At 39.1% G+C, this 22,188-nt stretch overlaps 1 protein-coding gene and 1 pseudogene across 5 annotated transcripts in view; one reads left to right on the top strand and one right to left on the bottom strand.

Annotated features, from left to right (window-relative positions):
* The first annotated feature begins 434 nt into the window (after positions 1–434).
* The window catches only part of MAP4 (microtubule associated protein 4), a 98,836-nt gene continuing 77,082 nt past the window's right edge, over positions 435–22,188 (top strand). For 3 of the 5 annotated variants that reach the window (XM_088831808.1, XM_055413707.2, XM_055413706.2), the window contains exons 1-2: positions 494–647; positions 7,052–7,293. In XM_088831808.1, coding sequence (XP_088687934.1) covers positions 7,071–7,293 — 223 coding nt within the window. In that variant the 5' untranslated portion in view covers positions 494–647; positions 7,052–7,070. Of the gene's footprint in view, positions 648–7,051; positions 7,294–22,188 lie in introns of all 5 variants that reach the window. The other 2 variants (XM_055413705.2, XM_088831807.1) reach the window with 2 other exon arrangements.
* Positions 18,962–19,121, bottom strand: LOC148773981 (U2 spliceosomal RNA; annotated as a pseudogene).

The raw sequence follows: 22,188 nt of genomic DNA, 5'->3' as shown, positions 1-22,188 counted from the left end.
CACATGCTGCATCTGTGTCTGGTATTCTCTGGATTCTCTGGATCGCCTCTTAGCCTGATCCTCAACCCCAGTTTCATTTACGAGTGATTTGTTTTCTCTGATTCTTTGTCATCTGTTAAAGTGAGGAACTTGAATCCTAGGTTATTTGAACCTTTTTTTTTTTTTAACTAGTTTTTTTTTTAAAGCCTTTAGAGATCTTAAATGTTTAGAGATAATTTTTGGATAAGTATAAGCAAACCCTGGATGTTTTTGTGCCTGCTGGACTGAGGTTAAATTAATTGGGACGAATAGTAAAGGTTTAAAAAATGCTTTCTTTTTTTCAAAATTTGGGGACATTAGGTATTGACAATCATCTTAAGGTTCACTCTTCTTTTAAAAGAATTGAGATAAACATTTGCTCTTGAGGATGGTTACAACAGAAATGTTAAGTGCTGTGTCATTGTCGTCTCTTGTTTTGGCGCACATAACTAGTCTTCAGCAGTCATCATGCTGTCTGTATCACATGGCTAACAGTGGGAGGTATCTAGTGTAGATTCTTCTTGGGGAAATCGATTTAAATTTACTTGGATAGAAATGTGGCAGGTGCTTGTTTAGAGACCCAAAATGCGTTCAATCAGGACGGAATATAAGCTGCCTGGATAGTTCCTGTAAGTAAGCAAGCGAGACTTTCAGCCTCATGCTGCAAGGTCTTGGTTATGTGAATATGTGTGTGCATGTATGTGCAGTGTTTTTATATTTACAGGACAAGGCTCCCTAAAATAGCAGTGCAAAAAGGAATTCTTTGCTCTGGGGACTGCATGGAAGTAATGTGAATCAGTGTGTTCTTTCAAACAGGAATGTCACTGGGTGATGGCCTCAGCTATTCTAGTGATCACGGACTCTCTCCTGTTGCTAATCCTATGATGAACAGGACAAATGGTGGTGAAGAACAGAACCTCGCCAAGCCTGGAAATTCCATCAGTTCGTCATAGTACAGCTGTTGTCCTTAGTGCGTAGGGAGGCACCTGGGGGTGGAAAATTAATATATTCCACAGTGGGGGTTGGAGTTTATTGCTCAGGACAGTTAAGATGTTGCTGAGCTGTCTGTTGCCATTTCCAGCCTGGTTCTGGGGAGGAGCAGGAGAAATCATTTTAGCCTCAGGGGTCATACGTGCCTGCAAGCTGTGTAAAGACCTCTTTTGTCATTGTTGTACTCAGTCATGTCCGACTGTTTGTGACCCCATGGACTGCAGCATGCCAGGCTTCCCTGTCCTCCACTGTCTCCTGGAGTCTGCCCAAACCCATGTCCATAAAGATTTGATTTTACTTCAAAAGAAATACTGTTTTGATTGAAAGTATAAAGCAGAATTTTCAAGTTAAATAAATTAAAATCAGGGCAGCCACCAGACAAGGTTCAGTTTGATATGTAATAGACCTCTGAAAGAAATTCATTAAAACAAATCCGAGGAATCAAGTCCCCATTTAGTAACTGAAAGCTTGCTGCTGCTGCTCTGCTAAGTCACTTCAGTTGTGTCCGACTCTGCAACCACATAGATGGCAGCCCACCAGGCTCCCCCGTCCCTGGGATTCTCCAGGCAAGAACACTGGAGTGGGTTTCCATTTCCTTCTCCAATGCATGAAAGTGAAAAGTGAAAGTGAAGTCGCTCAGTCGTGTTCGACTCTTAGCGACCCCGTGGACTGCAGCCTACCAGCCTCTTCCGTCCATGGGATTCTCCAGGCAAGAGAACTGGAGTGGGGTGCCATTGCCTTCTCCAGAAAGCTTGCTAGGCAGACCAAAAAAATTTCATGTTGAATATGAAATCTTAATGATGCAGACTATACTTTTCACCTTGTCAGATTTATATATAAATGATCCCTGGGACTGTCTGGGATGCTGGGTTTCTTCCAAGCCTAAGGAACAAGCCCTGCATTTTGGCCACAGCACTCTTAGCATTTTGGCAGCTTAGTGCTGGCTTCAGAATTCTCTGCCATGCAAAAAAAAAAAAAAAGAAGAAAATATTAGCCCACATATCTTTCCAGTTCCATGTCTTGTCCATAACTCACCCCTCCACTCCCACCCCCTACTACACAGGAAAGAATAGCAATCATGGAGACAATTTAAGTGAGTATTATGAACAGTCTCCTACCTGGAAGAATTATTATTAAATGTTTCTTTATTAAATTGGTTATTTGAAACTCAATGCATTTCCCCTAGATAAACAGTATTATAAGTGATGATTCATTTTGATTCTAAATTAATCCAAATTACTGAGAAGAAAGCTTCTTTTTTTCTAAAACTGACAGAAGGAGTATTTCAAAAGGTTTCTGAGCTTGCCTTTGGCGTTCCTCTCTTCCTTTACCTCCTAGGGCCTCTGGGCCCATATACCTTCTCCCTACTTGGTTACCTTATCCAATCTGCTTTATTCCCTGAAGTATTCCATGTTGCTACATTATATTTCTTCCTTTTTACCCTGAAACCAGAAACTCAGACACTTTCAATGGAATTTATCTGAGGGGTTGAGAGGAAAGCTAACTTGATCACTAAATTCATACAAAGCGGAATGATGGCCCTTCAAGGAAGGGGTGTATGTCCCCTTATGCCCCTTTAAATTGTGAAATAGGGTTCTGCACTTCTAAAAAGAGAATGTTAGCTGCTGCAAGTGAATCTTAGTAAAAGTTTGGCTAATGTGACCAAGTGAAATGAAAATGCAGTGGTTATGAGAAGTGTATGTTACGAGAAATGTATGTTGGTGGGAATTAGGCTTCTGTTCTTCCTTTTCATGAGTTTTCTTCCTCCAATTTAGTTTCAGAGTTTAGCACCTTTGGTCAGGGGGTGGGACGGGGAGAAAAGAAGGGGAGGACAGAGGCAACAACGGGCCATTTGCAAACTAGAATGCTAATTTCTCAGCAGACAACCAGACAGAAAGTGCACAGATACTAACTGAGTGACTATAGGTAAGACTGACCTAAATCTCTGGGAGCTTGAAAAGTTACATACTTCTGTGCATTTAAATTATATATGAACACTATTTAATCTGTATAGACCTAGAAAATATTTTTAGTCCAGTAATTAATTCCAGAGTTTGTGATCTGAAGTAAACCATACAGAAGAGAAGGTGTTTGTGACTTCATCATATATTCTTATTTACTCTTTATGAGCACATAGCTATTAATAGTAAGGCTAGTCAAGAGACAGAAATTGTCTTCTGTGCTTCATCATCATGTCCTGTCATTTCCTCTTGCTTTGGTTTACCTGCTGCTGCTAAGTCACTTCAGTCGTGTCCGACTCTGTGTGACCCCATAGACGGAAGCCCACCAGGCTCCCCCGTCCCTGGGATTCTCCAGGCAAGAACACTGGAGTGGGTTGCCATTTCCTTCTCCAATGTGTGAAAGTTGGTTTACCTAGGTATTTTCAAAATCCTCACTAGATAATTTCACGTCAGGCATGTAATCAGAATGCAGATCAGATGTCCGGAGTGCTGTGTTTGAAAACGGTGTACTCTGGTGCCTGGTTAAATAATATGGGGCTTATTTTCTGGCAGAGTGGTGTCACATCTCCTTTGATGTTAGCCAGAACTGGGTGGAGTTTCTAAAGCTGCAGTGGGATTTGCTCAAGCAGGGCTCTGTGCACTGGGGAGTTGGTTTTTAGTCTTTCTCTTTGCCCAAAGGCTTTTGCCTTTTTTAATAAACCTGAACCCAGTTATAATTGAGAGTACTTGATGTATAAAATAATAGTCACATGTAGGGTCCAAGTGATGAAACTGAATTAACTATAAGTAGTTTATCAAATAGTCAACCTCAGGAATTGTTTCACATACCACTCTGATTTTACAGCCTAGGGACTCAGCCCCGGAAGGTGACCCACTCAAAGCCAAACTGAGAATCAGACTGAGCTAGTGAAGCACGGAAATGTCTTCACATTTTTTTTTCTTATCTCCTGTCAGCAAATTCATTCAAAGTTAACAGTATAAGCAACTATATTCAGTATTTTGCAATAACCTATAAAGGAAAATAATCTGAAAAAGAATATATATATATATATATAAAAAACTGAATCACTTTGCTGTACACCTGAAACATTGTAAAGCTATTATGCTTCAGTTTAAAAAGTCCAAACTAAGATAAGTTTCTCTATTATCTATACAAATAGAAGAAGAAAAGCATAAATAGTCAATGTGAGATAATTTTTTAAATGTAGATACTTCTCATTCCCAAGAATATGTTTTTGGATTTTCTTGAGTATCCAGATTAGAGAAGGACACTGTGTGAATAAATATTATTAAATATTGTTCAGCAGCTCAGTCATGTCCAACTCTTTGTGACCCCATGAACCACAGCACGCCAGGCCTCCCTGTCCATCACCAACTCCCGGAGTTCACTCAAACTCATGTCCACAGAGTCGGTGATGCCATCCAGCCATCCCATTCTCTGTTGTCCCCTTCTCCTCTCCCCCCCTAATCCCTCCCACCATCAGAGTCTTTTCCAGTGAGTCAACTCATTGCATGAGGTGGCCAAAGTATTGGAGTTTCAGCTTTAGCATCAGTCCTTCCAATGAACACCCAGGACTGATCTCCTTTAGAATGGACTGGTTGGATCTCCTTGCAGTCCAAGGGACTCTCAAGAGTCTTCTCCAGCACCACAGTTCAAAAGCATCAATTCTTCGGTGATCAGCTTTCTTCACAGTCCAACTCTCACATCCATACATGACCACGGGAAAAACCTTAGCCTTGACTAGACGGACCTTGGTTGGCAAAGTAATGTCTCTGCTTTTTAATATACTCTCTAGGTTGGTCATAACTTTCCTTCCAAGGAGTAAGCGTCTTTTAACTTCATGAATATTATTAAGTGACCTTAAATGTTTCTGTATGTGTTGGATGACATTCATTCATGAGCGTATTAAGATCAATTTTGAAGCACTTGAAGAACTAGCTTAACAGATTTGTAGAGCACCTAAGGAATTTATAAAACATGTTTTAGAGTAGAATAATTATAATTGAATAATTTTCTCTTTATTAAAAACTGGGCCTTTTGGGCCAAAAGGGCTAAAAGCCAGTATTTTCACTTCTACTGGCTAGTATTGCCTTTACAGAGTCGTTTTCAATAAGTATATTGTGTGTGTGTTTAAATCATACTTCTATTTATATGTGATGACATGAAAAAAATAGCTAAACTGTGTTGAAAGACAGATGCTGGGTGGTTGGCTGCATGACCCTCCCACTTTCCAGCTGTCAGATTTTCTATCAATTTTACCCTCTTAAGTTGAATATAAGCTGCTGTTCATATTCCGTAAACCACATATCAGCTGAGAAAATGGTTTGGGAAGTTGCAAGGCAGGGAGGAGAGTAAGATTACAGCGTTAAGCTGCCCTTTGAGAATCCGCACTCAGATAAATGAGGTTTAAAAGGTTTTGCTGGTTTTGTTTGTGTTTTCAACAGTGTCCTCAATTAGGGAAAGTTTGAGTAGATTGCATGAAGTATTATAGAAAAATAGATCTGTTGGGCTCTTACTGTATATTTTTAAAGATGGTGCAGGTATTCTTACAAGCTCTCTTTGACTATGAAACTGTTTAATTATAGACATCCTTTATTGTTTTTTGCTCATAACAGCTTTCAAAGGCTAACTGTAGTAATAGTTACCATAAATAGAAAAGAGAAAAGCAGTTCCTTTTTATGGAACCCTTTGACATTCATCAGGCCTTTACAAAATTCTTTTTTTTTCTGGCTGTGCTGTGCGGCATGTAGAATCTTAGTTCCCCCACCAGGATTTAACCCACCCCTGGCAGTGAAAGTGAGAGTCCTAAACACTGGACTGCCAGGGACTTCCCATATACTTTTTTCTTTTTTTAAACCAGTGTGTTTGTGTACATTTATGTATGTAAGATTTTTAACTTTTTTAAAAAATGCTTTTATTTATCTATCTATTTATGGCTGTATTTTTCTCTAGTTGCAGCAGGCAGGAGAAGGGGCCACTCATTGTGGCTCTAGGCTGGGCGGGTTTCAGTAGTAGGGTTCAGTAGTTGTGACTCCTGGGCTCTATCAACAGTTGTGGCCCACAGGCTTAGTTGCTTCACAGACAGTGGGATCTTCCCAGATCAGGGATTGAACCCATGTCTGATGCACTGGCAGGCAGATTCTTCACTACTGAGCCACCAGGGAAACCCTCCCATATACTTTTTAGTTTTAGGTTATGTTAAAAATTGAAAGCTTGGTTGGTGTTCTGTAAAAGTAGTAACATACATGACCACAGAGAGAGACTGCCTTCTCTGGCTAATTCAGGGAACATGCCTGCATTTTTCATGCCAGCAGGGCCAAGTGTAGCTTGGTTGACCAAGTCCTTTGCAAGTGATTCACGAAGCAGTATTTACCCTTACAAGATAAGGCCCAGATTCCTAGTCTCTGGTAAGGAAAAGTGATTTCATTTGTCTGAGAGTATTTAACCTTTTTTTTAAAAATAAAATGGGAATGTAACCTAATCTGACCTTGTTTTGTCTGTATTTTTACCCTGGTGGCTCAGTATCCGCCTGCTATGCAGGAGACCTGGTTTCCATCCCTAGGTTAGGAGGACCCCCTGGAGATGGGAACGGCTACCCCAGTATTCTGGCCTGGAGAATTCCATGGACTGTATAGTCCATGGGGTCGCAAAGAATCAGACACAACTGAGCCACTTTCATTTTAAGAATTGCTCTGCAACATGATTTGGAAGTTAAGATAAATGGAATAGTTAAAAGCGTTTTGAAGACTTGAAATCAAAAGACCTGATTTGAATTCTTATGGCTAATAAACTTGGATAAATATAGCAGTCATTTTTGCCCTTCACTTTTATTATTGTTGAAAAGGACAGAGTGACACTTGCTCTGTTTACCTCCCAGGATGTGAGGAAAAGAGTTTACTTTGGGTAAGACAGTCTGTTACTGAGCTTTGATTTTCCATTCTATAAAATGGGAGAGTCTCTTTTAGCTTGAAAATTTTGCATATTAATTCCTTGTTTGTTTAAAACAATGACAAGAGATTCTAGGAATGTTTTTCTCTTTGGCACTGCTCATCACATGAAACCTTTTTTCCCCATTAACCAGGTAGTTGCAGTGGTGCAGAATGGCTGACCTCAGTCTTGCAGATGCATTAACAGAGCCGTCTCCAGAAATTGAGGAAGAGATAAAACGGGACTTTATTGCCACACTGGAGGCAGAGGCCTTTGATGATGTTGTGGGAGAAACTGTTGGAAAAACAGACTATATTCCTCTCCTGGATGTTGATGAAAAAACAGGGAATTCGGAGTCAAAGAAGAAATCATGCTCAGACACTAGCCAGGTTGAAGGTAAGTAATTAAATTAAACTGCATATATAGGTTCAGAAAGTAGATTAGGGATTACACTTTGGGTCATAATCTTACAAACTTTTGAGGAAACTAAACTGAGTTTTAAAGTATAAGCTAGTAACTTTATCTACATTTCTTAGAAACCAAGGAGGTAGGTTTGTTACCTTTTAGTTGAATATGTATTCTTCAGGCTGTAGATTACTCTTAACCCTAAAGTTTCTTCTGTAATGTCTCAACTACTATATAATCTGCTTATTAATTTCCTAAATTAAAATGCCTGCTATATCTTTTCTTTGAAAGTAGCTTTGTACAGTTAGATACTTTATATTTATATCAAGACTTAATTTGGATTGGAGTCAGATGCCACCTATCTTTGAGAGTAATTCTAGGTCAGGATTAAAAAATGGATTAAACCCTTTAAAAGAGATTTGCTGCCTTTATATATTGCTGGATCAAATTTGCTAACATTTGACTGAGGATTTTTGTATTTATGTGCATGTGGGATATTGGTCTGTTTTCTTGTGGGCCTTTTGTCTGGTTTTAAAATTGAGGTCATGTTGACATCATAAACTGAGTTGGAAAGTGTTCCCTCCTAATTCTGTTTTCTCGGTTTGTGTTGAATTGATTTTTTCTTTAATGTTTGACAGATTTTGTCAGTGAAGCCATCTGGACCTGGAGTTTTCTTTGTCAACTTTTTGACTAAGAATTCAGTTCCTTTAAGAGACAGAGAACTGTACATGTTTTCTCTTCTCAAGTGAGCTTTGGTAGTGTGTATCTTTCAAGAGATTGGTCTGTTTCCTCTAAGTCATTGAATTAATGTAGATGAAATGATAATATTACCATATTCTTCTGATGTCGAGGATCTCTTGTCATGTCCTCTCTTTCGTTATGAAAATTTGTTTCCTTTTTTCACTTGAGGCATCTAGATACTAGTTTATTAGTTTTTTTTTTTTTTAAAGATCCAGCTTTTGGCTTCATAGGTTTCTTTTTTCAAGTATGCAACATAATGTGTCAATATTTGTATGTACTGTGAAATGATCACCGTAAGTTTAGTTAATATTCATTACCACATATAGTTATGCCTTCTCTTCCCCGTGTGATGAGAATTTCTAAGGTCTGTTCTCTCAGCAACTTTCAAATATAGTACAGTGTTATTATTAACTATAAAAACTATGCTGTACATTGTATCCTCTGGATTTATTTATTTTATAACTACAAGTTTATACCTTTTGAACTCCTTTGACCCATTTCCCACCCACTCCCCACCTCTGGCAACCAGATAAAATAGGCTTTTAATGTTACACATTTCTCTCTAATCCTAGTTGTAGATGTGTCCCATAGATTTTTATATGTTATGTTTTTTATTTTCATTCAGTTCAGACATTTTCTATTTTGCCTTATGTATTCCTCTTCAATCTATCAGTTATTTAGAAGTATGTTAATTTCTCAGTATTTAGGGATTTTTTTTTTTTAATGTCAGTTAAGTCCAGTTGGTCGGGGAAGGCAATGGCAAGCCACTCCAGTACTCTTGCCTAGAAAATCCCATGGACGGAGGAGCCTGGTGGGCTGCAGTCCATGGGGTTGCTACAAGTCAGACATGACTGAGCGACTTCACTTTCACTTTTCACTTTCACACATTGGAGAAGGAAATGGCAACCCACTCCAGTGTTCTTGCCTGGAGAATCCCAGGGACGGGGGAGCCTGGGGGGCTGCCGTCTATGGGGTCACACAGAGTCGGACACGACTGAAGTGACTTAGCAGCAGCAGCAGCAAGTATAGTTGGTTGATAGTGTTATTCAGGTTTTTCATACCCTTGCCTACTTTATATTTACTTGTTCTCATGACTTGAGAAAGATATTGAAGTTTTGATGTGGTTTTGTGGATTTGTTTATCCCTTCAGTTCTGCCAGTTTTTGTTGCCTGTTTTTGAGGATCTGTCGTCGTGTGCATATATATTTACGTTGTCACGTCTCCTTGATGAATTGCCCTCTTACTGCCTCTCTCTGTTCCTGGTAATTTTCTTGTTTCTGGATTTTAATTTTCATCTTGAATTAGTGTAACTACTCTAGTTTCCTTCAGTAGTGTTTGCTTGGTACGTCTCACTTCTTCCTTTCACTTCCAACAGGTTTCTTTTTTAATATTTATTAATAATGGGTTTCTTAGAATATAGATGGTTCTTGCTTTTTTAATCTAACCTGAAGAACTCTTGTCTTTGAGTTGATGTGTTTAGACTATTTACTGAAATACTTGATATGATTATTGATATGGTTGGATTTAATCTGTCAGTTTGTTAGTTTTCTGTTTCTTCCATTTGTTCTTTAGTCTGATTTTCTTTTTCTGTCTGCTTTTGGATTAATTGAATATTTTTATGATACTGTTTTAACTCCAGTATTGTCTTGTTATGTATATTTCTTTTAAAAGTTGTTTTATATTTCACCTAGATTTTACAGTGTACGTTTTTAATGTCTTCCAGTTCACCTTCCAGTAATATTCTACCATTTCACGTAGAGCATAAAATTCCATGCAAAACAGTAAATGTCCAATTTGTCTTTCATATTTTGTGTTAGTCATACACATAATTTGACGTGTTAGTCACCTGCATTGTTACTATTTTTGATTGCCAACTATCTTTTGGAATGAATAAAAATATGGGAGAACGCTTTACTCTCATTTTTACTGTTTTGGGCATTCTTTTCTGTGTGTGTATGTAGACCCACATTTCCGTCTAGCACCATAGTCCTCCTGCCTAAAAACTTCTACTACTACTTCTCTTACAGTACAAATCTATGTAACAGTAAATTATCTCACCTTTTTTAATTTGAAAAACAAACTGTAAGTTTTGGAAGGTATTTTTTGCTAGGTGTCGTATTCTGTGTTATTCTTTTCTTTCAGTAACTTAAAGGAAAATTAGTCTTCCTACTTGCAGTTTCCGATAAGTCTGTTACAATTTTGATAGTTATTCCTTTTATTCCCTTCCTCTGGCTGCCTTCAAGGTTTTATCTTGATCTTGGGTTTTTAGCAGCTTGAATATGTTGTGTTTAGATGATAAATACCTTTAATAAATACCTTTAAAAAAAGGCATTTATTTGTCTGCACCAGGTCTTAGTTGTGGCCTGCAGGATCTTTCAGTTGTGGCCTGCGAACTCCTGGTTGTGGCATGTGAGACCAGGGATCAGACCCAAGAGCATTGGAACCTTGAAGTCTTAGCCACTGGACCACCAGGGAAGCCCTAGCTGATATTTTGCCTTCTTGGCATTCGCTGAGCTTGTTCTCTGCTTTGCCTCTTTCTTTTTCTCTTCTCTTCTGGGATTCCAGTTACTTTTTTGTTAAATTGTTGAATATTGTCCCAGGGATCTTGGATGCTTTGGTTTTTTTCCCTCTCTCTTTTTTTCCTCTTAATGTTTCATTTTGGGTATTTTCTTTTGACCTGTATTCAGGTTCTCTGATGTTCTTTTGCTGGCTGCATTGAGTCTAATAATGAACCCTCAGTGACATTCTTTTCTTTAATATCTTTACTGTTTTTAACTTACAGCATTTCTGTTTGACCTTTAGAGCTTTCATCTCTCTGCTGAAATTGTCTGTTAATGCATATTTCTATCTTTTTCACTATATAGACTTTAACACGTTAATCATAACTTTTAAATATCTGGTAATTTAAATATCTGGGTCATTCTTCAGTCTCATTATTTTGTCTCTTCACTGTTTTTTTCTGGTACTTTTTATGTGTGTGTTAATTTCTGAGTGACTTCTAGACCTCACGTGTAAAACAGAGACTGAGATTAAGAAAGGATTTATGCCTGGAAATGAGTGTATGGTTAGGCTACGCAAGATGGCTGTTCTCTTTCTCTCTGTATGTACATCCCCCGTCTGACCAGTGCCTGCTTCACTTATGCCCTGCTCACATGACTGACCTTCCTACACACTTGCCCTTTCCTAGCTGGTGATTGTTTTCATCAAAGGGGCCATGAGGTCTGTGCCGCTCCACTTGTTTTCCTGGTGCCTAATGAGCTCTCCTGACATCAAGTCCTGTATAACTGATAATCACCCCTGCCACCTGGGAGCAAAGACTACCCCCATGTCCTAAGCCTGCCTTCTGCTGCACATGGCGGGGTGTCACTCCAGGACCGTACTTCAGCTGTGTGAGGTCCCCTATCCATTACACCGTTGATGTCTCTGTTGCTGACTGTGGCATCTTTCTTCAGTCTTGGAACTGGGCAAGACCTTGTAGACCTGTGGGTTACAGCCCAACAATGGCATATCTCTTTCTTTACTAGGTTCAGAGTGTTGAGGCTAGGGCTGAACTAGGGTTGGGCTTTGTTGTTACTGTGATGGCCTTCATTGCACTACTGGCTTTATTTAAATGCTTCTATTCCTGGTTCTTAGAGTAGGGGCTGAGGGGTTGAAAGGCTTGTTGTCAGTCCTTGTTCCACTTGCAGCTTTTGGCCTCTGCTGTGCACCTGTGCCTCCGGAGGCCCTCTCTCCCCTCCTTTGTCAGAAGAGGGAGGGGTAGCCCCTGAGGGGCAGGAGTTTTGTGTATCTTTGTTTTTTGGTCTTGGTTTAGGCTCAGTCTGTATGCATGTATCTCATGGTTGAGTGTTTTTCTCAGTAGTATTATCCCTCTTACATGGATAGGGTTTTCTAAGTATTGGTGTAGGATCCTGGGCTCAGACTTTTTATGGCTTCTCCCTTAGGTGGATTTTTCTTGTTACTCCTTCCCCAGCTGCGTTAGGCCTTCACCTGGCCGTGGGGTTGACAGGGTTTAATACTTCTCCCCCAGCAGCTGAAAGCTTTTGTTTGCATAGGGAAGGGCCCTAGGGGTCAGGGCTTCTTGTCTTTGCTTTGGTGGCAGCTTTTTCTAGTCTGCACCACAGAGGGCAGCACCCTGGTGTCCCCCTCCCCGCTGCCAGTCTTTGTAACCTGAGAGTGGATTTGAAGTCCTTTTGTGTTTGTGGATCTCTTACTTTTGTGTTTGTGGACCTCTTACTGTCATGCTAGCCTTCACTTAGCCTTTAGCAGGCCTTCCCTGTGGCTCAGATGATAAAGAATTCCTGCGATGCAGGAGACCTGGGTTCAAGTCCTGGGATGGGAAGGTCCCCTGGAGGAGGGCATGGCAACTCACTCCAGTATTCTAGTCTGGAGAATCCCATGGACAGAGAAGTCTGGCGGGCTACAGTCCATGGGGTCTCAGAGTCAGACATGACTGAGTGACTAAGTACAGCACAGCCGTTAGCGTATTTTTGGTGTTTTCCCCCCCATACCAGCTTGTTTATAGAAGGCTTACCTTAGGATAAATGGGAGGAAGAGGAGAGGCGGTTATTCAGAGACATCAATAAAGAAAGGAAAAGAGCTTCCTTATTTCAGTTCAGTCACTCAGTTGCTCAGCTCTCATTCCTGTAACTCTTGTAATCCAGTCATTAGTGTGCCTCCTTCATGAGGATTCAGTGCGGCTGTGGTGCTGGTATCCCTCTGATAGGAACTCTAACTCTGTGTAAAGCCCCAAAGGTCTGTTACTTATTTTATATTTTACTATATTTCATTTACAGTGTTGTGTTTGTTTCAGGTGTATAGCAAAGTGATACAGTCATATATATGTATATGAATTAACAAAAGCAGTTCCCGTCTTTTGATGGGGTGCTCATGGTTTATAACATAAATGGCATTATTTTGAGAGAGGGATAACTTAGGTATGGCATTGGATTTTTTTTTTCTTTTTGCATCCTGAGGCAGTTGTAAAATAACTTAATGTAACTTTTTACAACTGTGTATTCTATAGTATTTTTTCATTTGGTGAAATTTTAACTGTTAATGTTTTTGGCATTGTGCTTTGTACCATTTAGTAAATAAAAATTTTAAAAAAAGAAAGGAAAAGAGCTTCCTTATTTCAGTTCAGTCGCTCAGTCGTGACCGACTCTTTGTGACCCCATGCCAGCATGCCAGGCCTTCCTGTCCATCACCAACTCCTGGAGTTTACTCAAACTCATGTCCTTAGAGTCGGTGATGCCATCCAACCATCTCATCCTCTGTCGTCCCCTTCTCCTCCCACCTTCAATCTTTCCCAGCATCAGGGTCTTTTCCAAGAAGTCAGTTCTTCGCATCAGGTGTCCAAAGGATTGGAGTTCAGCTTCAGCATCAGTCCTTCCAATGAATATTCAGGACTGATTTCCTTCAGGAAGGACTGGTTGGATCTCCTTGCTGTTCAAGTGACTCTCAAGAGACTTTTCCAACACCATAGTTTAAAAGCATCGATTCTTCGGCACTCAGCTTTCCTTATAGTTCCTTTGTTCAAAATGCATTTCTTAAGCAAACCTTAAATAGGACTCAACAATGTGTTTTGCTCGGACTTCCTCTAGTTTTGGTGAGTGGCAACCCCTCTCTAGTTGTGGTGTTTGGGCTTCTCATTTCGGTGCCTTCCCTTGTTGCAGAGCCTGGGCTCTGGGGTGTGTGGGCTTCATTCAGTATTTGTGACTGGTGGGCTCCAGATCTCAGGCTCAGTAGTTGTGGCACCAGCTTAGTTGCTCCAAGGCATGTGGGATCTTCCCAGGTCAGGAATCGAACCCATGTCTCCTGAGTTGGCAGGCAGATTCTTTACCACTCAACCATCAGGGAAGCCCAGCAGTCTGTTTTTTAACAGGCTCTTGCAAGTGACTTGGATGCCCATCCCTGACTGAGAAACACTGGTCTTAGAGAAAGGGCCTAAGTAAGTCCTGGGAAGGATGATAACTAGATCCTCAGAAATGGTCCTTCTTCAGCTGACTGGGCCTTTCTATTGAGGAGCTTCGCAACTAACTTCATTGGCCACCAGAGGGCGATGTTGGCACAGGTCTGACTTGCGCAAGGAGGAGGCCTTCCTTGCGTGGAGATCATGCTGAATCCTCGCCATTTTGCCCAAAGCGGACTTACTGTGGCTCTCCTCTTCACAGCACACATGCCTTCTCGGCTTCTTGCTGTTTCCCTTCTCTGCCAGTTGATTGGCCAGCTGTGGGACTCTGAAATCTCTTGCAGGAGAAAAAAAATGTAACAGCTATCTCAGAGCATGTGATTAGTTTAAAAAAAACCTTGTGTTGTTTTCAGTGCTATGTGTATTTAGCTGAGAATGTTTTCATTTCCTGAAGCCGGAGTCTTGTCCTCTGGGAAATCAGAAAGAAGAAAGTATAGTGTCTTTGGTATGAAGACTTACTCAGCAGTGCACAGCTTTCCCGTGATTAGAACCCATGTCTTATCTACAGAGAAGTATGCAGATCTTTTTCCTGCTGTAAAACCTCATTGTTTTCCTGTAGTAATGTTTTTATTCTTCTCTCTTGAGCTTAGATTTTTGAGATCATTAGTTGTTACATGGTTAGAATCTCCATCTCCCTTTTATTTTCTTCTGAACTCATTGTGTTCCTTTTATTTTATTCTGGTAAGTGGCTTATTTCTTAGTTTTGCAATTATGATCTAGTCTGGTAATGTCACTTTAGTGAGTTTTTCATAAGTCAGAAGTTAATTTCGGTGTTCTCTCAAGGTTACTTTGTAGTTTAGTGGTCAGTCTACGGAAGATCTATAGTTGTTGTATAGGTAGATCAATATGGTTGATCAATCTATAGTTCAATAATAATGAGAATAATAATAGTTGACGTTTACTTCACAAAATGCACTTGCCACAGTGCTGCCTCCAGTGTTTTTGCTTTAGTCCTCTTGGTGACTGTGGGAGGTAGATATTACCCCTCTTTCAGATGAGGCTGTTTTTAAGGTTAAGGAGTTCAGTTCAGTCGCTTAGTCATGCCTGGCTCTTTGGGACCGCATGGCTGCAGCATGCCAAGCTTCCCTCTCCATCACCAGCTCCCGGAGCTTGCCCAAACTCATGTCCATCAAGTCGGTGATGCCATCCAACCGTCTTACCCTCTGTTGTCCCCTTCTTCTCCTGCCTTCAATCTTTCCCAGCATCAGGGTCTTTTCCAATGAGTCAGTTCTTAGCATCAGGTGGCCAAAGTATTGGAGTTTCAGCTTCAGCATCAATCCTTTCAATGAATATTCAGGACTTACTTCTTAGCACAAGGGAATAGTATTTGATCATTTAGTTTATAGTGATAGAACCACAGCCTGAACCCAAATCTTGTGATTTAAAACTGTGTGTTCTTTCTGTGAAACCATACTGTCTTCATGAATGCTTACTTTCTGATTGATTTAATGTCTCATAGACACTGTTTTTCCAAACTAAAGATTCACTTATTTAAGTCAAAAGAATTATCAGACCTGTAAACACTGTGTTCAGGGAAATGTAAATGAGCATCTTATTTTATTTGCATAAAGAGCATATACTTGAGAACTCTACTAAGTTATATAAATTTATAAAGTCTACTTTCCTAGACAACTATTTTACATCTTCTTGTTCATTTGAGGACTTTTAGCACAGATATTCAGTAAACTCAATCAGAAGAGAATTGATACACTACCCACCCCCTCAACCAGTCACCTAACCTACAGTTTTCTGTGTCCTTTACTCTGCTGTTACTCTGTCAGGAGTGAATTGCTTGTGCTCTCGCTCGAGGTCACTACTGTAGCCTTTGCCTCTTCTGTCTCTTGTATCATCAGTTTCTCTGGGTCATTCATCAGCATCACATATAGCCTAGTTTTTTCCTTTATAAGAAAAAATATTCTATCTCAACCCATGCCCTTCTCATTTACTTTTCTTTTATTCTGCTCCTTCTTTGAAGCAAATATATCTGCTCTCTAATGCCAGTTGCTTTCCCTCTTAAACCCACTCCCATCCAACTTTAACCTGTACCATTTCACTCAGCTGCTCCTTTGAAGGTACAAGCCTTTACATTGGCAAGGATGAATCTAGATGATTTTGACCTGAGCAACCAAAAGGAGTGATTTATCATTTTGTGAGATGGGAAGGCTGTAGAAGGAGTAGATTTTGAGGGAAAGGTCAAGAATTTCAGCTTATCTGATAGTAGAGAAGATATCTAGTCAAGAGCAGTAGGCAGCTAGATAAAAGAACTTGGAGTTGAGAGCATAATTCTGGGCTGGAGGTACACATCTGGAGGTGATGATATTTAAAGCTTTGGCTAAAGGTGGTGGTCTGCAAAAAATCCTTTATGATTGTTGTAATTGTCCAAGAACATTTCCTGACTTGCAGTCCTTGCTCGCGACTTGCCCCTTACCCGCCTCTATCTTTTCTTCTTCTTGGTAAGTGCCTTTCATACCTGAGCCTGCCCTTTTCAAGGCACTTGTAAAGTCATAATTAAGCTATTTGTTGTCTCACACTCAAGCTACTCTAGAATAGGGATAGTATTTTGTTTATTTTTATATTATGGCAGAATGACACATTTAGCAAAAGCAAAGAGGCACAGAATAAGTTCATAGTGTACCAGCAGCTTCAGGTTGCTCAGTGATAAGAAACAAGAGGTCCAATGACAAGTGAGACAAGTGACAGAGTGGAAGCAAGGAGACACATGTCCAGCGACATTATGAGGAGTCTCACAGTCTGTGCAGAGATAGAGGCGAGTGGGCAACTCATCAGATGTGTGTTAAAAAGAGGTCACTGCTCTTGGTACATGGTAGAGGTACAATCATTGCTTGTTAAGCTGAATTGAGATCATTTGGTCTGTTACTGAACTAGAATCATCGTATTCAGGTTTGGGTTATGTTAAGGTGCAGACTAACAAGTAACTTTAAGTCTGCAGACTAAAGTGGTAGGTCTTCATTTAGGTGTAGGTGTCTGATCCTGAACCCTCTTTATAATTTTCTGCAAAAATTGTTTTCTGACTTTGATTTGAAAATATACTCTATTTCTTACCTAAATTTCTTTTTGGAATAGGAAAAAAAATAGTACTAACAGTTATAGTTCATAGTAATGGTACCCTACCTGGTATGAAAGAAAAGCAGAGATTTTTTAAGAGGTTAATTTGCCATGTTTTATCTGTAGCTGAGAAACTCTTAAGAGTTGCATAGGGCAGAGATACCAAAGAAATTAACTATCCAAATCCAGCTATCTTTCATGTACTTAAAAAAAAAAAAAATCCTTTCCTCAGAGATAAAACGTTTCCGTTATTCTTAGGCACAGACTCCAGGTAAGTTGGGAGGAGCATTTGTTTCTTACAGTTAAATTTCTTACTCTGGAAATGATGCAGGCATCTTTATGTTAAGATCGTTTTGTGAAACCACAGCAGTATTCCTCCTTCCCCGGTGTAGATGGCATGTCTGGTCCTGAAAACAAGGAAATAGCACACGACTCATGGGGTCACACAGAGTCGGACACGACTGAAGTGACTTAGCAGCAGCAGCAGCAGCATGGGCTCTGGTATTGCTCTCATTTGAAACCTTCTGTTAATAGCTTTATTCCCTTGATTATAAGACTGAAACTTCACTGTAAAGAAAATTAGAAAATTGAAGTGTTTTAAAACTACAGTCTCTGAAATTTTGTTTTTAGAAATTGAAGGTTTACTTAGAAGTTCCTGCTTTTGACTTCTCCCTCCTTATTGTCCCCTTCTGCTGTCCCTTATACACACAGGCAGTCACATTTATTCCAGTCATTCATTGATCCTCTAAGCAAATGTTTGTTGAGAATGCTGTGTTATTAAGGAGAAAAAAATGAACCTCAAAGCTATGACCTCAAGGAGTTTACAGTTCGTTAGTGAAGGTAGTCAAGTGCCAAAAGAAAAGAGCAAATACAGAGCTGTGTGATTTGAGAGGGGTGTGATAATATCTGATTTCAAGACTAGAAAGAGAAGAAGCTTGTCTTTGGAAGGAAGCACTGGTACGGGCAGAAGCGTTTCATTGCAAATGCTTTAGGTTTATGTGTGTGGTGGTAGAGGGGGCAGGAAATCTCTTCTGACACGGCTTCCTGTTTTCTTTGAAAGAGGTGAGGTCATAATGCTGAGAAATGGAGGTGGAAGGGGTTACAGTTTTGAAGAGAATAGAGGTGGTTTAGAGTAGACATTTCGAGTGTGGTGTAAACAGGAATGTTTGGGCAAACATTATATGAATTTATCATCATATATCAACCTGCCTTTGCTTTGGAAAATCCTAGCTTCTTTTGACCATCTTTTCTTATAGGGAAAACTGAGTGTAGGTATATGGGAATCTCTGTCCTAGCATCACAAGTTTTCTGTAAATTTAAAAAACTAGTCTACAGTAAAAAAATTTGTTTAAAAAACTGAAATTCAAGTAAGTGAAAATCTCCCCTAACTCTGACTTATGTATTTATTTTTTAAGAAGAAGTAGATCTTTTAGGATTATTTACTATGTAAATTACAAACAGAAATTTGTAAGTTTTAAACAAATGGGTTCAACCTCTGTTTACTTTACACCTGGAAATTTTTCTACTAGAATGTATAAACCATTCTTTGTAACTCTGCATTTGTCTAAAGTAGCAATCTTGAAACTTTTTAGTCACATACCCATATGGGAATTCTCAAAAATTTTGTACTCTTTGTACATTTTTAAGTTGACATCTAATTTTTTAAAGAAGTTTACATTGTTGGAAAGTATATAATTTTCAGGGTGTTTCACTTTTACCACACAAAATAATAGTTATATCAGTCCTTTCAGTTCAGTTCAGTTCAGTCCAGTCGCTCAGTCGTGACCGACTCTTTGCGACCCCATGAATCACAGCACGCCAGGCCTCCCTGTCCATCACCAACTCCTGGAGTTCACTCAAACTCATGTCCTTTAAATGTATCCAAATGCTTCTAAATATATAGCATTTTGATTCCTATTATCATTTACTTAAAAAGTGCATGAACAAGCTGTTCTTTATCATTAGATTTACATTTCTAAATGTTCTTTTGAGCCCTTGAACCCTCATTTCTACACTTGATCTTAGCCAAAAGGCCGAGAAGCGATTGAACCCTCATTTCTATTCCATTTGTCATAGACTTTTATCCTAATGGAGTATATTTTTAAACTTGAAAGATTTTTTCTTGGGTAAATTATCATATTTCTGTAACAAGTATGTAAACTTAAATTTTGATGTAAAAAGTTCCTGTAACCAAAGAATCCTAAGTATAACTTGGTCCAGAGGAGACTATCATCACAGTTACTAGCAGTACCCAGTTGTGACCTTTGTCACAATTTTTGACAAATTATTACCAACCATAAAAGTTGAATCTGATTGGATTTTTTTTTGGCTGCTTGGCTTGTGGGATCTTAGTTCTCCACCAGGGATTGAACCTAAGTCCTCTGCTGTGGAAGCACAGAGTCTTATTCACTGGACTGCCATATTCCCTGGAAGTGTTTTTCTAGTGAGATTGTTTGCTCTATTATTTTCCTTGATTCTAAATCTGAGTAACCATTTTTTTGTTACTATGGAAAGGATTTAACAATATTTATTCCTGTTGTTTTCATAGGTAATAGCTAAAAAGCCTTAATCACACAGCTTCTTATGTGAGAATGGAAGCTTTATTATAGCAATATATTCAGTTCTTTGAGTTCTATGCTAAGAATTCCATAACTCAGTATTATTAAAATTTATTTTTAATGTCCTATCAGATGACAACCTCGTTATGACCTCTTTCAATTTTAGAAAATCAGAGAGTTGGAAACTCCCTAACCTGGAAAGGATTTGTTAATCATTAGAAAATCACTTTGTTTAGATTGCTTTTGTTTCATGGATGTGTGGTATTTTCTTTCATCCTTAAGAGGAAAATAACATACTTCTTTTTAAAAGTTTAGTTGTATCAGCAGTGTTTCCCTGGGTGGTAATTGATTCTCTTTGAATGTGATGTCTTTTTTTTTTTTTGGTAGTGGTTTTCCTGAGTTATTTGGCCATACTGTTGTCTGTTTGAGATTCCCTGTGGTACATGACTGTTTTCTACCACCTGCCTCTGGCAGGGATGTGACAGTGCTTGCTGCCAGGTGTAGTGTGGGGCTCCCCCCACAACTCCTCTGAATATTACCATTCACCCGGTGAGCAGGCTTCCTCCTGTGCCAAAGCATTCAGCGTCTTTTCCCATTTGGGGTTTGACACAAAGCTGACTGTTGTGGGTGAGGGAGGGGGTGAGCATGGGGGAAGTAGGGACTGGTGTGGCAGCTTTTCCTGAAGTCCCACCATTGCAGCTGTCTCCAAGCCTAGAGTTACCTCTAAGGAGTGCTGTTTTCCTTCCTGTACCTTCTTTGGGCTTGGGTTTCTTCTCAGGGTGGTCTGTTTGCTTCATTTACTTGGATATTTCTTGTAATTTCTGGTCTGCTAGGGGGTATCCTTCTTGATTTCTAGATCTTTTATTGCTTTTTTAAAAAATCAGTCTTTCCTGCTACTGCTGACTGCTTGTGATAGCATGTTGAAGCTAGCCTGTGTGCTTCAGTCTGCTATCTGTCCACTCTTTAAGGCGCTCAATTAAAACAGTAGTTTACATCCGTGGAAGTCTTCCTTTTAATTCCCGTCTCTGGTTCCCTGCACTTCATTCCTTAGCAGTTAGCAGTGATGTTTGGTATATGTTTTTCCATATTTTTCCTGATTATTTATGTGTGTTGTTTTTCATAGTGCTATTATGTCATACTTGCTTTTACTTTATCCCTTTCTTTTTTTAAAAGTAACATGATTATGTATAGATATTAATATTTATTTATTTGGCTGCATTGGGTCTTAGTTGCAGCACGTGATATCTTGGTTATATCACATGGGATCTTTCATTGCAGCACGCAGGCATGTGGGATCTAGTTCCCCAATCAGGGATTGAACCCCTGTCACCTGTGTTACAAGGCTGATTCTTAACCACTGAACCATCAAGGAAGTCCCTGATTATATTTTAATATATGTGCTTTTTTCTTTAATAGTATTTGGCATCCTGAAATCTTCCCATATTAGCTACTTCATTTCTTTTAATAGCTGCATCTTATTTCACAGCTTAGTGAATCTCCTGGTAGACATTTGTTACTTTTAAAATAATGCCACAGTGAGCATCCTATTTACTTTCATTTTTGTGTACTTTTATATCTTTTTCATAAACTACCTACCTAAAATGAATTGTTACCCTGGTATTTCAAAATTTGGTAAACTGTCAGATTTTCTCACAGAAAGTTTGTTTTCAATTTATATTTCTCCAGTGGTGTATGAGATTACCGTTTTTCTTACACCTTTGCCAATCATGGGCTATTATCAAATTTAAAAAAGATTTCATCATGCTTATAGCCAAAAGATATCATTTTGTAATATGCATTTTCCTATAGTCTACATTTTATTTTCTTTTTGCAGTTTCTATTTTAAACTGAGGTAGATTTTTGAAAATAGGCACTCTTTCTTGAGCTAGGAAGAATACATTTTATAAGCTTACTGTATGAGTGTGAATTTATTTATGTGAAATATGTTCTAACTCATGTTTGTTCTCTCTTGATAAGTAAAACACAATATGTGAAACCCTAGCATGGTGCATGATGCATGCTGGGTATTTAAGAAAAGTCTGTTATCTTTTGTTCCTTTTATTTTCCTCCTTTTGTTCCAGTTAGTTGATATTTTCTTTTCGGTCTGCCTTATTCTTTAGGTTTTTCTCTAGGTGTTCCTCTGTTACCTGAGATAACAGAATGAATAATCTTTTCAGTGAGTTTATATGAAAGATTTCTGCATTGGGTTTGTGAGACCCAGAAGCTTGGACATTGTAGTTTGTTGTCTTCCAAAGTAAACTCTTGCATTTCATATTTTAGTAGCATATGTTCTAGACTTTTACTAGTCTTATGAAAAATCTGTCTGTGAGGTTAAGAGGATTTGCAGGATCTTCTTGGGTTGGCAGGCCGACTGCAGAGCTAGGCAGGTTGCTGAATGTTAGATATAATCAGAGACTTTCAAAAAGGGCAAATGTCCTCAGATTGATCTGTATAGTAAGAGCAGTCAGTATCCCATCAGAATTTGTTTTTCATAAATAAACAGCTGTCTCTAAAATTTATATGGAAAAGCAAAAACACTAAAATATAACAACAC

This window comes from Moschus berezovskii, chromosome 24, assembly GCF_049115385.1.
Source record: "Moschus berezovskii isolate FMDL1 chromosome 24, NW_MosBer_1.0, whole genome shotgun sequence".
NCBI classification, from domain to species: Eukaryota; Metazoa; Chordata; class Mammalia; order Artiodactyla; family Moschidae; genus Moschus; species Moschus berezovskii.
Note: the sequence above shows the minus strand (reverse complement) of the source record. Positions and strands in the feature narration are given on the sequence as shown.